Source organism: Limulus polyphemus, unplaced genomic scaffold, assembly GCF_000517525.1.
Source record: "Limulus polyphemus unplaced genomic scaffold, Limulus_polyphemus-2.1.2 Scaffold1, whole genome shotgun sequence".
Lineage (NCBI taxonomy): Eukaryota > Metazoa > Arthropoda > Merostomata > Xiphosura > Limulidae > Limulus > Limulus polyphemus.
The window spans coordinates 4,218,011-4,234,518 of record NW_013665611.1 but is presented as its reverse complement, the minus strand read 5'-3'; the positions used below and the strand labels follow the sequence as shown (position 1 = coordinate 4,234,518).

Sequence of the window (16,508 nt, the reverse complement as noted above, 5' to 3'; positions counted from 1 at the left end):
GCGGTACTTTGTGAAAAAAATGTTTAGTAGAACATAACATGTTATGAAACTGAACGGTACATGTGCATTATGATATCACAAATTTAACTCTTGAACTCAAGATAAAATAAAATCAATCTTAAATTGCGTGCTGCTGGTTCACAAGACCACAACGACGTTCGAACGTAATGATCAGCTGTAGATTCAAATAAACGCTCATAACTATTTTACATCTGTAGTGAAAACGAACGAGGCTTAAAGACGCACCTAGTTTGAGGTAACAAATAGTATCGTCCCATTTCTTTCCACTTCTTATTAGCGTGAATCACATGTTTATTCTTAAATAAAACAAGTCTATCTTTAAAACTTAAATATCATTGGCTCTTAAAGTCACTATATGATGTCATGAACATGAAAGAAGCCTTTCTCCTTTTCATACTCTTTCATCGTGTAATAATTATTATGCATCGGAAAATGCTTGTCTTCTAAGGCATCAAAACCGTAAATTAACTCTGTCGTAGTTTCTCCGAAAATTTCTGATCTGTTTTTCTTTTCTGGTAATACAACCATCAAAAGCATAAAAAAGATATACATTATCAAAAATTAGCCATAAGCTCTGGAAATTATGAGTGATACATTACACGATTGAGTCAGTTAATTCTTTAATAATATCATATATTATTACAACGTACAGGGGAGAAAATGAAATAGTTTTCAAACACAATTTCGATATATTCTTATATGTATATATGCACAAATTCATAATTCTAATTTTCGTATTTAATTAATTTCTTTTGAAGTAACATGCACTTACAACTAACATTACACTCCAACAAGTTAAGCTGTTTTATCTTACACAGATATATTCGTACGTTTTTACATGCAACCATATAATAACAACAATAAACTTTATAGTAATATTCATAACAATCAGCCACCTAGTCACAGGACCTGCCATAAAAACCATTCTATTTTTCCACATAAGAAAACGTATTTTTTTTTATTGAAAATATAATTTAAGTTTCGCTACTTATTTTAATTCTGTTGCAGCAGTAGTATCCCACAAAATATATTAGAATGTATTGATCACTAACTGCTGAAAGACGGTCCTTTCATCGGCCAATTTAACTAATATTTATAATGTATAACATAATATAGGATTGTTAGATTATAAAAACTGAAAACCAAGCTCGAAGGAAAAACAAGAACGTTTCTTATGTGTGTCACTGAACATAGAAAAAAACTTTCATGCTATCATCAAAATATTGTTAAATATTAACATCAAAATAAACTATTGCATACTTCTTAACCAAACTGTTTTGGAGTTATCATGATACTTGACGCCAAGCGACTGGACGACATCATTTTCAGTCGTCCACTGAGCCTTTGGGCTAAATTTAGGCATTTTATTCCAGGTCATATTGTGTTAACCCTAAAATTATAAAAGTAAATCTTTGAGTTTAAAATCGTGACAAAAAACACAATGCATTCTATAGTTCTACTGCAATGATTAATGAACGTGTCATATTTCCGTTTATGTTTCACGAGCCGAACAGACTTTCTAATGAATACACACATTATACTGTATTTCAAAAGTATTTCCTCATAAGGTGGCTCAAGTTGGTACAGCGTATGTAACTTTAATAATAGCTTGCCGTAAAACAAATGTTTCCTAACTTTTGTTAAAATATCAACATATACGAGTATTTCACTGGAGAAAATGTGTTCTTTTACCTTTTTATCTTTAGCAATTCCATAACCGTTCTTAAGGAAAACAAAGCTTTTATATATATAAATATACTCAATGGGATATCATTTTCAATCAAAAAGTAATTTTGTTTGGTAATTTTGTTGTTACAACTAATTAAAATGATTATAAGATTGGTTGTGTCTTATGGCACTTTACATAAACCGACTTCTGTAATAACCATATGGTCTTCTCCTCGTTTTGGCTGAACGCTGGTCAATGCTTCCGTAGCGGGAATTTTTTTCTCAGTGGGAGATTCTTGAGGGTCATCGAAATTAGCCTTGACTTTGAAAGCCTCCTGGTCGTCATCATCGCAGTAATTAGAGACAAGAGTAGGTAGTAACAAAGCTGCCAATAGAATAGCACCACCTAAGCAGAAAACCAGTAATCCAAGTACTTTGCAGATGTCGAGATTTCGGTTAAAATCCAGCGAAGAACGGTCAATGATCTCTAGGTCAGCTTTATATCCAACAACGACGTCTCTCTGGCGGACATAGTAGCCAACAAACAGAAGAATCAGACCACAGATAAGCAAGAGAAAGCCTATACAAAGAGTGGCCTTCCAGTAAACTCCCATGCGACACCTCTTTCCTGGAGTAGTCAAGTAACGATTATCATGTTCATCAAAATCTTCGTAAAGATCTGGGTTTTTCACCGTCATGGTCTCGTAGAAATGATGCAAATACGATCTTACTCCAAAGAATTCGGGGCATGAAGATTCTCGAACATCGTCATCACTTGTCGGCTCGTGTTCACGTTCTTCTGTATATGACTGGTCAGTGCCCGATTTTTTTGAATTATAAATATCTTCTGCCTGAGATTCTTTTACGGGTTTTCTTGGATCATAAACACTTTTTTCCTGGGTTTCTTTTTCAGATGATTTCTGAACCTTCTTTAACATCTTTTGCCATTGTTCAGCTTCTTCAGTATTTCGAACTTTAGGTCTAGCTCCTTTGAAATCTCCGCTAGAGGGCTACAGGAAAAAAGTTACTTTTTATCAAAAGTACTGTGATAAACCAACATGTCGATCATCGAAAAAACTGTAACAGTCTGATGTGCTTTAATTTCTACTTGAGCTAAGGAAAAATAAAAACAAAATACTTGACAAATAAAAAGTGATATTTTTAATGCATTTATACAAGCTTAAGCGATTATATGAAGAAATTATCACTTATCAATGTGAGGTCTCCGTCTTGTTTTTAACCGCTCAGTCACTAAAGGCCAATAAAATATTCGAGTCTTCACAATTTAACAATATTAGAGTTAGAAGCTGTGTGAATGTACGTCAACCCACAGTACAAAAGTATGGAAATTTGTCAAACTAAACTTTACCAAAGTATGTATTTTATATGATCAAAAATATTTGGTAAAATTATAATTTGAACTTAATTTAAAATATATGATTTGTTGAACTCAACTAGAAAACACAAAATGGTTCATTGTTTAACATGAAAAGGTGTAAACACTATTTTAAGTGAGCCGAGCCGTCCCGTTATCGACACCCACCCACTAAAAAAATCGCGCACCTCACTTTGGGTCCGTGAGTGCATTAGAGGAGTGAAAGTTAAATCCTATTTCACATAGAGTAGTGTAAATGTTGATAGTGGGTGCTGTTGACTAGCTTCTTTATCTACTATTCAAGTTAAGGGACGTCTGTTGCAGCTTTTTGTGGCAACAAACCTAAACTGTTCCTATTATCATCAACTGCAACTGTTTGCTTTATCTGTAGAGTCAGTATTCTATGGTCTCATTTATATCTAATATAATATTTTTTAATTCACATTAATAAGTAGAACTTTGAAGATCTTTTTAAAAACCAAATCTCCCATGTGCAGTTCTTAATAATACTAGTAACAAAAAAAATAATTTTACAATTGTTCAGATGTATGGATGGAAAAAGAACAGAAACTAGAGAGCATTTGGGATGGGAAGAATGCGAGAATGGGTAATGTAAATTTTCCTCCCATTCCAAATTCTCTCAAGTTTCTGATCTTTTTCCATCCCTACATCTGAACAATTTTAAAACAAAATTTTTGTTACTAGTTTTTGCACTTTTTACAAGTCGAAGTCTTGGCTTCTAGTGGGGCTGTAACTTCTAGGTGGAAGGCACCATTTCACCGTCTTATTCAGTTCTATTCTATAGGGAGCCATAGTATAATCTATAGACGTTACTTCTTGAAACAGGATAAGTCATGACCAGGATACTGTGCGGCGCGTTAAGGAGTATACAGTAGATTATCTACATCCATATATAACACATAATGATTTATGATCAGAGAATGTGATTTGTACTTTGGGCTGTAACTAACCTATTGTGAATCACTTGCTGCTCTAGGTATGAAAGTAATAAGTGGTAAAGTGTTTTGGTGTGCAGACTTTCCGTAAAAATACTGTGGTTTACGAGTTACAACTGACGGAGAAGAAGAATAAAATGGATGTTTTTGCGGCTCGTTTTTTAGGCGTCAAGGAAGGTTAACCGAACTATAGAGTAGTTTTATACTTAATTAATGAAGGGTTTTTCGTCTCTATCCCTTTAGTTGGGTTTTGCCGACGTCCTGGCTCACGCGATACCATACACAATATACAGCCTGCCGTTTTTAACCGGATCCATCCCTGCATATGGATAGCTACCGCGCTCCCTGATTAAGTAAATATATACGAAGGGATATTGTCCTCTCCCATTGGCCAATTTATTTTTCGTCTAAATTATATATGTACTATAATTAAAGATTTTGTTAGGTTCAATAAACTAATAATTCATATTAATTTTTACTCTGTGTGTCAATAAGTATGTAAACAAATATATAAGTTGTATACATTTTTACATTTTTCTAGGCTTATTACGAATATTAAAGGACGAAAATAAGAATGGATTTCAGGCAAATATTTTGTTTGTATAAGCCGTTTTCCAGAAGTTTATTATTCAATACCAAAGCTCGACAAATATTGTGGAGTAGCATTTGCTTGGCCAACCATGGCCAGGTGGTTAGGGAGCACGACTCGCAATCTGCGGGTTCGAATTCGGCCCACTAAACGTGCTCGGCCTTTCTACCGTGGGGGCGTTATAAAGTGACGACCAATTCCAGTATTCGTTGGTAAAAGAGTAGCCCAAGAGTTGGCGTTGAGTGGTGATGACTAGCTGCCTTCCCTCTAGTCTTACACTGCTAAATTAGGGACGGCTAGCGCAGGTAGCCCTGGGGTAGCTTTGGGCAAGATTTAAAAAAACAACAACAAGCATTTGCTTTTCATTTATTACTTTCTCAAAGCGCCCCTCTACAGTCATGGGTTCAGGGATCTGTGCTATCATCTTAGCACAGTTTTGACGCAAATAATTATAAAATGTTTCCTTTATTTTACTAAACTTTAAGAATTGCCTAAATTAGAAATTCAAACCCAGTTCTGAACTTTTGAACACTGTGTGACAGTAATGTCACACTTATCATTCCTGTTCAATACCCTCATTTTAAGAGTAAACTACGGGACTTTCCACTCAGATTTTATTTACGCCAAGTTCAGCCTTTTACGTTTTTGTGCTATTATTTTTTCTTTTCTTCAGGTTTATGTTATACATATTTGTGCCTTTTATTTTAGTTTTAGTTTTCTTATTTCAACATCACAATTTAATCACTGTCAATACATTTCCAAGTAAACTATGTTCCCTTCGTTATACAGGCTATTTACTTTTCATTCCATTATTTGTTACATTAATATATTTAACGTTTAAAAATATATCTCACCACTAGAATAAACTACATTTTCAGATTTATACATCACTAGCCTTTGACATTTTTATTCTTTATTATGTTCAAATGTGGTTCAAACACGCACCTAAATGAAGAAAAACAGGTTGTAAAACCTGTTTAAGTTTCCTAACAACTCAAAACTATGGACTTTCCTAATATAGCAAAGATAGACACACACGTAGTTCAGACACATCAAATTGTGGTACAGGAGGGATATAAAGTCTAATTAAATAGTTATTTATAATACTGTTGGTAAGCACATTTGGAACTCATGCAGTTCTCAAGTTCTTTATGAAATCTGCGAAAATCATGGATCGAATTATAACCCCCAATGTGCTAAAATATAATGTTTTTTTGTTGTTTTTTTGTGGATAATACTATTGAAATGAAAATAAAAAACAGCAAAGACAGTGGCTTTGGAATATTGTTTCGCCAGTTCTATTCGTGATAACAAATAAATAACTCTGCTGCACTGAGCGAGTGTTGAATGAACTGAACCACATCAATCTGATAAGTATTCCATTGAAAACAAAATGAAACTACTGGGTGGCAAGTTTCTAAGTTCAATAAACACAGATTTAGTTAGTCTCTTAATAAATTCATGTATGTTGGAGAACATGTTAAAATGGTCAATTATTTGTTTGTTTGAAGTTAAGCACAAAGCTACACAATGGGCTATCTGTGCTCTGCCCACCACGGGTATCGAAACCCGGTTTCTAGCGTTGTAAGTCCGCAGACATACCGCTGTGCCACTGGGGGGCCAAAATGGTCAAACGTTTTACTTTTTGTTAGCTGTACGTAAAAGCTTGTATTTTCTTTTACCTGACAAAGATCTTTCCGAAATTAAATTAACATGACTGGATTAGTTTCAGTGTCAAAGATGGCGCAGAAAACATATTTATCAAATCTTGAATTATTTCAGGCTGTTTGAGAATTTGAAACTATAAAGTTTATTCTTTCATAAAAAGGAACAGAAGCTCAACTAAAAACTTTTCCATGTTCGATTATTATGTATTCTTAGAAGACCATGCAAAATATTTTAATGTAACTATGGACTAATTTGTTTATAAATTTATTCTGAAATTATCACCAGTTTTTAAATCTTCGATAAATGCTTTGTAATTTTACTTTATGTTTGATTAGTCGGAGCTTATTCTAAAACTTTAAATTTGGAGCAATCTGGCAAAAGGAAAACGTTTTCAGTGTAATCTTCTTTATCGAGCTTTAAGATAACGATATATTTTGATGAATTCAAAATTTTAAACAAGATAAACTCTTCCCTTATTAAATTACCCCTACAATATCTAGAGTTATAAAATTAAAACTAGAAAAGGCTTTTTTTTTCTTGTTAAGCACAAAGCTACACAATATGTGCTGTGCCCATAACGGGTATTGAAAACCGATTTTTAGCGTAATAAGTCTGCAAACTTACCGCTGAGCCACTGGGATGTACTAGAAAGGGAAACCAGAAACTTTAGAAGTTATTCTAACTAGTGAGTAAATATGGTTGGTTGGTTGTTTTAGCGTAAAACTACACAGTGGTCTACATGTATATGCGCTCTTTCTACCGCGAGGAATCAACCCCTGGATTTTAGCGCTGGAAGTTCGTGAACTTATCGTTGACCCACAGGGGGACAATAAATATGACGAAAAATCCAATTCACGAGGTGATATTAAAATCTGAGGCCACTAGCTAAAGCTTTTCTTATATATCAGTCTTGCACAACGTGTAATTAAAAAATTGTGAATAATATCCATTAGTTCATTTTAAAAAGAAAATTGCTATCTGGTTTACAAATTTAACCTATAAACTTTAACGGGCTGGACTACTTTCATTTTCGTTAGAATTTTATTACTTTGTTTCTCAACATAATTTTTACAATGAATGAAGTCCAAAAAGGAAACGGAACGTTTATCAGTTTTGTTTTTTTTTTCAAATTTCTTCTGTAAGATATTTTTATATTTAATTTCAACGTTCAAGAATCTAACTTGGGCTTGATGATAGTGGTTACTGATTCCTTAATTATAATCAGATACTGTAACACTATTGGTATAACTACTTTATTTTTACATTCATTCAAAAATACTCAAATTAATCATTTTTTTGCAACTTTAAATGTATTTTTCCAAAGCTTCTAAACTGCTTTAAAATGGTAATACCGTGTTTCTTTCTAATATACTTTCTAAAACATCCTATACTATGAAACTAAAGCCAATGTTTTCCCAATACACACGTCTCAACACTGTTTAAGGGAAATTAAACTTATTTCCCATCCAGTTTTTATCTAGTTTCGAACCTTATACTAAAGATTTGAGACGGAAATGTCAGCTTTTGTTTATCGTTGTTGTTTTTTAAAATTTCGCGCAGTTATACAAAGTGCTATATGAGCGTATCCAACCCCAATTTTGAACTGAAAGACAAAAAGGAATGTATCTAGTTAATAGTAACCACCGCCAACATTTGATATCTCACTGGCTGACCAAATACTGGGATTTAACCGTTGCTCTTATAGCTCATCCACAACCTTAAAGTGCAGAATGCGTTTTTGCGACAACGCAATGTGAACCATGAAACCTTGGATTCACAGTCTGGGCACTTAACTACAAGGTCACGGCCGGCCCAGGAAAATACCATTTCCTAGAAGCAAAACATGAAGCATAAATGAATTTAAAAAACTTAAGGAGATATATTTTTCATCAATATAAGTTTCTTTAGTTTTAACCATAATACATAATAAATAAGGTAGAGTAATTACCCGTATCATAGCGACTTCCATCCATACGCCCTGTTCATGTTTCATACAATATCAAGTATAAATGTGTATTTCTGTAGAGATATTACAATATGTACAATCTTTTTCGAAGAATAGTTATGTTTAGTCCTGATGATGCCAGGTTAATGTCAGTTAAATGCCAACGTATTTATTATTTTATATCACATTTTTAGTTATTTTATACCTTGTTCACCAATGGTTTAAAATGTCATGCCTGCTGTAGAACGTCGTGCGTAAGGGAGTTCAACTAGTCTGTTTGTTTGCAGTTAACGTTCTGCAGCCATTGCTTTATAAATTAACAAATAGTTGACTTTCCTGTTTGCTAAACTGTTCTTGTTTGACTGAGGCGAAACACTCACCGTACTTTTTTTTTCTACTTACTTAACTTTCTAGTTGTTGTTTTTGTTTTTTTTGTGAATCAAGGAAATTTACCTAACTTTTCCACTTTTGCCTGCTTGAATTATTTCTAAATTTTTTTATTATCTCAGATTGTAATTTTAAAGACTTATAGCCAGTCTTTCCATTGCTATAATCCAAAGAATATATCCTATGGTTGAAATAACTTGCTAGCTGTGAATATAATATTCTTTTGCATTAAAGTTTTAGCCGTACTTTTATGGTAAACAGCACATTAAACAAATCGTATTGAAGATAGCTGGAGTGTGATTTCATAGATGAATCTACGTTTCAAGTCTAGGTACGAAAGAGGTAAGATGCTCTGAAATTTAGCGGATAAAAATATGATAACATTATCACTTGTGTAACAGAGGCTTGATGGTTTAATTCGTATACCGGCCCGGCATAGCCAGGTGGTTAGGGCACGGGTTCGAATCTCCGTCCCACAAAACATGCTCGCCTTTTCTACCGTGGGGGCGTTATAATGTTACGGTCAATCCCACTATTCGTTGGTAAAAGAGTAGCCCAAGAGTTGGCAGTGGGTGGTGATGACTAGCTGCCTTCCCTTTAGTCTTTCGTTGCTAAATTAGGGATGGCTAGCGCAGATAGCCGTCGTGTAGCTATGCGCGAAATTCAAACTTAATTCGTATACTCTGTTCAGTATTAAGTACAGATATATAGTTTTGTAGAATCATAGTTTGATCAATGATTTTTTCGTGGGCTAGTTTTACTGACCTATGAAATTACTTAATATACTAAAATATTTTTAATTAACAGCTTTTCAATCTGAATTTGATTATAAGGCACGAGAACAAAAGATGCAATATCATTTCTATTGGTCAGTACTAGTGTTCGTATGTTAGTGTACTCTGGGTGCTGATGTTGACTGATGATAATAGCTCATACTTAAGTTGGCTTGCTTACTGGCAAGATGGCAGCTACTTGGCTAGCCACATCTTACAATTGATCTTGACTTTTTATAAAGATGTGTACATTTACAGAATCAACTCCACCTAAACTAAACAGTTCCGTGAAATACATGAATATTATGTCCACATTCAACTCCCTCAACACAAGTACTGATTTCTATTGAACGGGATTTATATTTTTGTTTGACTATGTATATTATTTCATACTAGCGTACAGCCCGTCAACAATGATGGGACAAATACTACCACCCCCACCCCATAGTATACCTAACCTCACATTTCATATATATATAATTGGAGTAAATAAATTTTGCGAAATCAAGTTTGACCAACAATGAGGCAGAAAAGTGCAGTCGAAGCAGTCAAACGTTGGTAAGTTCCTTTTTGGGCGAATCAAAATTAAGATAATTCATGAAATGAATTCGTGGCGTATTCATATAATAATTATAAGTAAAAATCAGGTAGATTAACAACTTCTAATATATAAAAAAGCCAGTGTGTTTTGATAACACTACGTTCCAGCAATGGCTTTTATGTCATATGGCTTAACAACAAAATAATAACCTAATGTTGTTGTTAGTCTATGTACTGAAAGTATGAAATAGAATGTATAAAAAAAATAACTGGAAAAATATTTGTTGATTTCTTAATTTAGAGTCTCCGTTGATTAAAGAGATTTGTTTTTATTAAAAACGTTGTTGATATAACAGAAAAAAGCTTAACTCAGAAACGATTTAATTTTAAAATTGAATCGATATTTTTACTTTCATGATAAATTTTATGCTCTTAGCTCTAGGCTAGATGATCCCACACTACGTTTTTACCTTAGGCTTATTATACCAACACTTCCTACATTTATAAGGTTTCAGGGCACCTACCCACCCTTCACGGCCCCCTTGCACCCCGGTCACTAAAATGGGCAAACAGTAATTCAACTATTCTATCTGGATAAATGCATTTTGGCTTTTATGACTGCTCCTATTTCGGGAAATCAAGCGTGACGTGACACACGGGCTTTTTATATAGCTTAAGATGTTGAAGGACATAACTAAACCTAGCGAATTTATATTAAAGGTACTTTACAAATCGAGCATATATCCTCCCATACAATACAATTACTAGCAGATTCATCTCACTCTCAAGAATCAGTGGCTTACGTCTCTAAGTTGCCACTCTGTGGAAAAACTTGATCAACGATTCTTCTCTGCATCATCCACAAATTTATGCAACCAGTTGGTTTTCTTCACTAGCATATCTGACTGGTAAAAAGGTGTCCCGCTCTTCTTCATAGTCAGTAATTAAACTTATTAAATTATTATTTGAGAAATTGTGACTACACGTTGTGAACTTAAGAGATAAAACTTTCTCATATATCGGTCTTGGTAACTTACTCTGGAATGATGTATATCTTTGTCCATTTGGTATTTAGTCAGAGGCCACAAGGACATAGCTATTGTTTCCAGTATACTGACCTACTAAGGTAAAAGGTTGGGCAATGTAGCATGGAATGGTATGCATCTTTGTCCATTTTGCGATTAGACCACAATGATACTATTGTTTCTAACATATCGGACAACTATGTAACAGCCTAGATAATGTAGATGGAATGGTATGCATCTTTGTCCATTTTGCGATTAGACCACAATGATACTATTGTTTCTAACATATCGGACAACTATGTAACAGCCTAGATAATGTAGCATGGAATGGTATGCATCTTTGTCCATTTTGCGATTAGACCACAATGATACTATTGTTTCTAACATATCGGACAACTATGTAACAGCCTAGATAATGTAGACTGGAATGGCGTGTAGTTTTGCCCATTTGGTGATTAGCCAGGGATTACAAGGATCCTATTGTTTAGTGGTGTTTTCAGTAATAAGCCAGCTTTATTTATAATGATTCTTCGAAGCGGGCTTCCTAATACATACTGTTATATTCTGTTTTGTTTTGGGAATAGTTTAATTTCTGTAAACAATGTGAAGTTATTTACAACTGGACAACAATTCACTAGTCTGACGGTCAGTAAAATGTCAACCTTACAAAGTCTAGATGTCCCTAATTCTTGAGTCGTGAAACGTGTTTACTTCTTTGGTTTTTCCATACGATCCTCTTAGATCCAAATTCGTTAGTTGGATTAAAGTATTTCCAATTTGATTCAAAAGCTGGATAATTGCTCTGATACAAAATGACTTAATTTCTGTTTCCACTCCAGTGTACCATGGTCAGAGTCCTCCATTTTGTTTCCAAATGATCTGCTTTGGAGAGATTGTACTAGCAATCTGACCATTCCTGACTGAATGAAGCTCTATTTCAGATTTAATGTTAACCGATGTTCTTTTACATGGTGGTCCACTGATCTATTATTCTTAGATTCTTTGTGATATCGAGCGGGATTCGAACTAGCAACTCTGCTCGACGGCAAATGTTTTAGCTAGCTAAGCTGCAAGTTCCATTTTTCACTCATTATTTATAAAAGATGAAATATGACAGCTTGAGCTCTCAGAACCCACTTACTGTAATATGGTTTTTCTAACCATCGCAGAGCAAACATTCCACCAAATTCAAACTTGAGTTTCAAGCTTTAATTTTCAAGTATATGTGTATGTATCTGTGTGTTTGAGTGAGTGACTGATGAAGAAAGTAAAAAAAAAAATGAGAAAACGACTTCGGTGCCCTCATAGCTACTTACAGCCCTTGTTGTAAGTTCAACTACGTTGTACTTGCTGCTTTTCTGTCACGTTTTTCTCACATCGTTTTAACTCACTTGTTTAAAAAACTGGACTTTTGAAAACATCTATTCTTACCCATGGGCGTCCACAAATATGTCTTCGGGGGAGGAATCTAAATCAAGGGTTTATATACATATATATATATGTACTGAATGAATTAAGAATGAAATGTTTCTCATTTTCCAGCAAACATGGTTGCTTGCTTTTGAAATTCAAATCTGTTCTAAATTTATAATGTGGCTTGGATATACTAGAGACATATATGAAAAATTAAAAGTCAGGAAATATTATGCTATTTAAATACAACTTACTGGTTGTTTTAAATTTAAATATGACAACGATATTCCAATGTGCTGTGTGCAATTGAAATATTGATTAAATCGTGGAATTTCTTTTTAAATGAGTGGAGGGCGTTGCTTTATATACAATGTTACACTAGTTAAACATAGTCATAAGTACGTCATAAGTCAAAGCAGCTTAAGTATATTTGATGTATAAGCCTTAAGGCGCAATGTTAGATCGAACCTTTGCATCTATGAAAAAGCGTCCTCAGGACTCTAAAACTGTGTGTGAAAAAAATTAAGGTTAAAAGTTTCCTGGGCTACATGATTGGGTTAGAGATAGATGTAATGTAAGGCTTAAGCTTCGTGAAATGATATCTGTTATTATAAGTAGATGAAAGCAAAATATACATATATTTGTTGTTGGTGTTTTTCGTTAGAGGTAAGCGTTACTAAAATAAAAATAAAAAGAGACTGGGGTCTACAGAAAGCATCACACCAACACGAACCACAAAGTTTCTGCTTACTTCTATATTATCACTGTCAAAACTCATCCCTAATTTCTAAACTGTCATGTCGACTGATTTATTGAAAACATGTTTACAGTAAGATTCAAGCAAATTAACCAGTCTTATAAACATAATATATATATATATTACTATTTTTTTTATTAATAACCTAGCATCAGTTACTATAAATACTCAAACCTAATTTACCGTGGATTTGACTTCTTTAGAGCTATCCTTATCTTCGTCATCGTTTTCAGCTTCTTCCTGTTGAAGGTTACTTTCTCCACCCTTATTCATGATGAAATGTAGTTTCAAAGCTTGCCTATAGATGGCAACAATAGGCGTCACCACTGAAAAGGTAGCAAATTTCAAGGTTAGTCTCCATACGTAGAGAATCTGTTTTATTCCATCAAACTGTTATTTATGTATTTCATTTACTTCACAAAAATAATGAAATTTCAAAGTTAGCTAGCTACTGATGTAATTTAAAGTTAAATAAAACTGTTTCGACGGAGTTCATACTTCAGTACGATATTATTAAAAAACAGGTGAAATAAAATTTTATAGAATATACTTTAACATATAAAGAAATATTTATAGAATATACTTTAACATATAAAGAAATATTTATAGAATATACTTTAACATATAAAGAAATATTTATAGAATATACTTTAACATATAAAGAAATATTTATAGAATATACTTTAACATATAAAGAAATATTTATAGAATATACTTTAACATATAAAGAAATATTTATAGAATACACTTTTAAACATATAAAAATATATTTATAGAATATACTTTTTGACATATAAAGAGATATTTCAAAAATATTTATAGAATACACTTTTAAACATATAAAAAATATATTTATAGAATATACTTTTTGACATATAAAGAGATATTTCAAAAATATTTATTAATACTTTGTTTAAAACTGATTAGGTAACGTTTCCTCCTTTTGCCTTTTGTTCATACCATATGTTTGACTGATAATAACACACTATTTATTCATATACCCCTGAACATGAGAGGGTGTTCAAGATTCAAGGTAAAAATATTTTACTCGTTTGCGTATAATATACACCTTGAACAAGCAACTATGCTTCTTACTGCCTGTTTGTTACAAAACTGTATGAAACAGTTACCACTTCCTTATACCTTAAACCTAAAGTAAAGATGATGACTGTTTATGATGTTATGAACGTGATATATTATTATACAGAGGAGACGCTGTGATACAACAACAACAACAACATCCGAAACATCTCTGTATTTATTTGACATTGGACCCCATAATAAATTTATCATTTTCTTATTAAATAAAATCTTAAATTGGATAACATTATTATACACAGTTATATTTTAAATCAATACTGAACACAATGTATATGTTTTTTGTTTCTTTATATAATCCTGAATACGTTCGTCTTAAACTTCACATGCATTCTACTTGGGAGAATTCCCCCAGGATTCTCTCTCACACGCAGGAAAGAGTCTTACCAAAGCTCACATCTGATGTTTACATAAGTGCTTTGTAAAATAGCTCGCTTGACTTAAAGTAGTTCAAGATTTTTTCAATCTAAAGTTATAAAGTTTACTTTTGGCTCTGCACTGCAGAAATGTATATAATGTTCGATAGAATCAGTGTTTCTTTTTCACTCCTGCTGCAGCTAGCGAAAAGCCGTAAACATGCCACCCACATGTCTGGCGTGCGCTGTTATGTATTACGTTTTATCAACATTTTCCACTCTTTATCCTCACTATCTGAAACTGCTGAGAAAATCCAAATACCACGCATAGAGTTTTGAACGTACCGAGTGGGTGTTGAACGAAAACTATCAACAATCAAAACTATCAATCTCGAAAACTATTCTATCCATTTACTTAGTTTATTCTATAAAATATTAAAACACCATAATGTTTATAAAAATTTTCAACTTTGTAACAGCAACGGTTAGTTATATAAAACTACAAAAAGGGGTCAACGCCATAACGCATAAATTATTACACTCAAAATAACCTGACATGTTTAGGCTACACAGAGTTGCCATCATCAGAAGTGTCAGTTTAGTGTGAACCAATATTTTGAACATAAGAAATAGTTCTCCGATGTGTCAGTTGTAAGTTTACGGACTTATAAAGCTAAAAATCCAGAGTTCAATCCTCCACGATGGACAGAACACTCACAGTACATTATTTACTTTTGCGCTAATTATTATTCTCAACCTTAAATGTAAATTAAATAATTGTATCTATGCTATTTAAAAATCAATGAAATTGTTTAATTATAATTTATTCGAAAATAGGGTAAAGTATCGTTCTCTTACCTTGTCCAAAAATCTAATTGAACAGGTGAATATAAATATATTTTCTTTTCATAGTTATCAATATTGATATTGTATGATTTAGAAGACAAAGGGGAACTCATAGTTAAACTTGATTTTGCTTATAAAAACTATCTTCTTAAACAAAATATGCAGGTGTTACCGAAACTTTTGTGAAATTACATGTTTCCTGAGCCTCCCTTTTATTCACTTCAGATTACAATAAACGCTGTTTTAAAACTTAACTTTCTATGGTTTGTTAGTTGTTTTTTAATTTCGCGCAAAGCTACACGAGGGCTATCTGCACTAGCCGTCCCTAATTTAGCAGTGTAAGACTAGAGGGAAGGCAGCTAGTCATCACCACCCACCGCCAACTCTTGGACTACTCTTTTACCAACGAATAGTGGGATTGACCATCACATTATAACGCCCCCACGGCTGAAAGGGCGAGCATGTTTGGTGTGACAGGGACTCGAACCCGCGACCCTCAGATTGCGAGTCGAGTGCCTTAACCACCTGGCCATGCCGGGCCCTTTCTATGGTTATACATTCGTAAACAGTGTTTTGACATCAAAAGAATCAATGAACGTATCGTTTGAACTATAACCATTCAAGTCAGTGGAAAATTTACAAGAACTTTAAGCCAACTAAGAGTGATAGTAATTTAGCTAAATATTTAACAAGACTATACGCAGGAAAAATGGTATAAGACGTTTAAGCAACGTAGGTAATGTATGAAATCTAGGTAAATTAATGTTAAAAGGAATTAGGTTTATCTTTTGTGGGTGTGGGGAAAATGGTATTAAGTTGAACACAAAATTGGCTGAAGAGTAGAAAGCAGAGGGTAGTAATTAATGGAGTTACATCTGACTGGATAACAGTTACAAACGGTGTGCCTCAGGGCTATGTGCTGGGTCCTCTGCTGTTTCTGATTTATTAGGCCACCAAGAAATTAATGTCGAGTTTTGTAACACTTTCACTACCCCCCCCCCAAAAAAAAAAACGTACATCATGTATAACAGTTAAACGAACCGCCTAAACATCACGTTAGTGTAGCCTATATAACGTGTAGTTTAGTATAT

At 33.5% G+C, this 16,508-nt stretch overlaps 1 protein-coding gene across 1 annotated transcript in view; it reads right to left on the bottom strand.

Moving 5' to 3' along the window:
• Positions 1 to 776: 776 nt before the first annotated feature.
• LOC106463896 (neurensin-1-like) overlaps positions 777 to 16,508 on the bottom strand; it is a 51,426-nt gene continuing 35,694 nt past the window's right edge. The window contains exons 2-3 of the mRNA XM_013924011.2: positions 13,301 to 13,443; positions 777 to 2,699 (exon numbers count right to left, since the gene is read on the bottom strand). Coding sequence (XP_013779465.1) covers positions 1,872 to 2,699; positions 13,301 to 13,390 — 918 coding nt within the window. The 5' untranslated portion in view covers positions 13,391 to 13,443 and the 3' untranslated portion in view covers positions 777 to 1,871. The remainder of the gene's footprint in view (positions 2,700 to 13,300; positions 13,444 to 16,508) is intronic.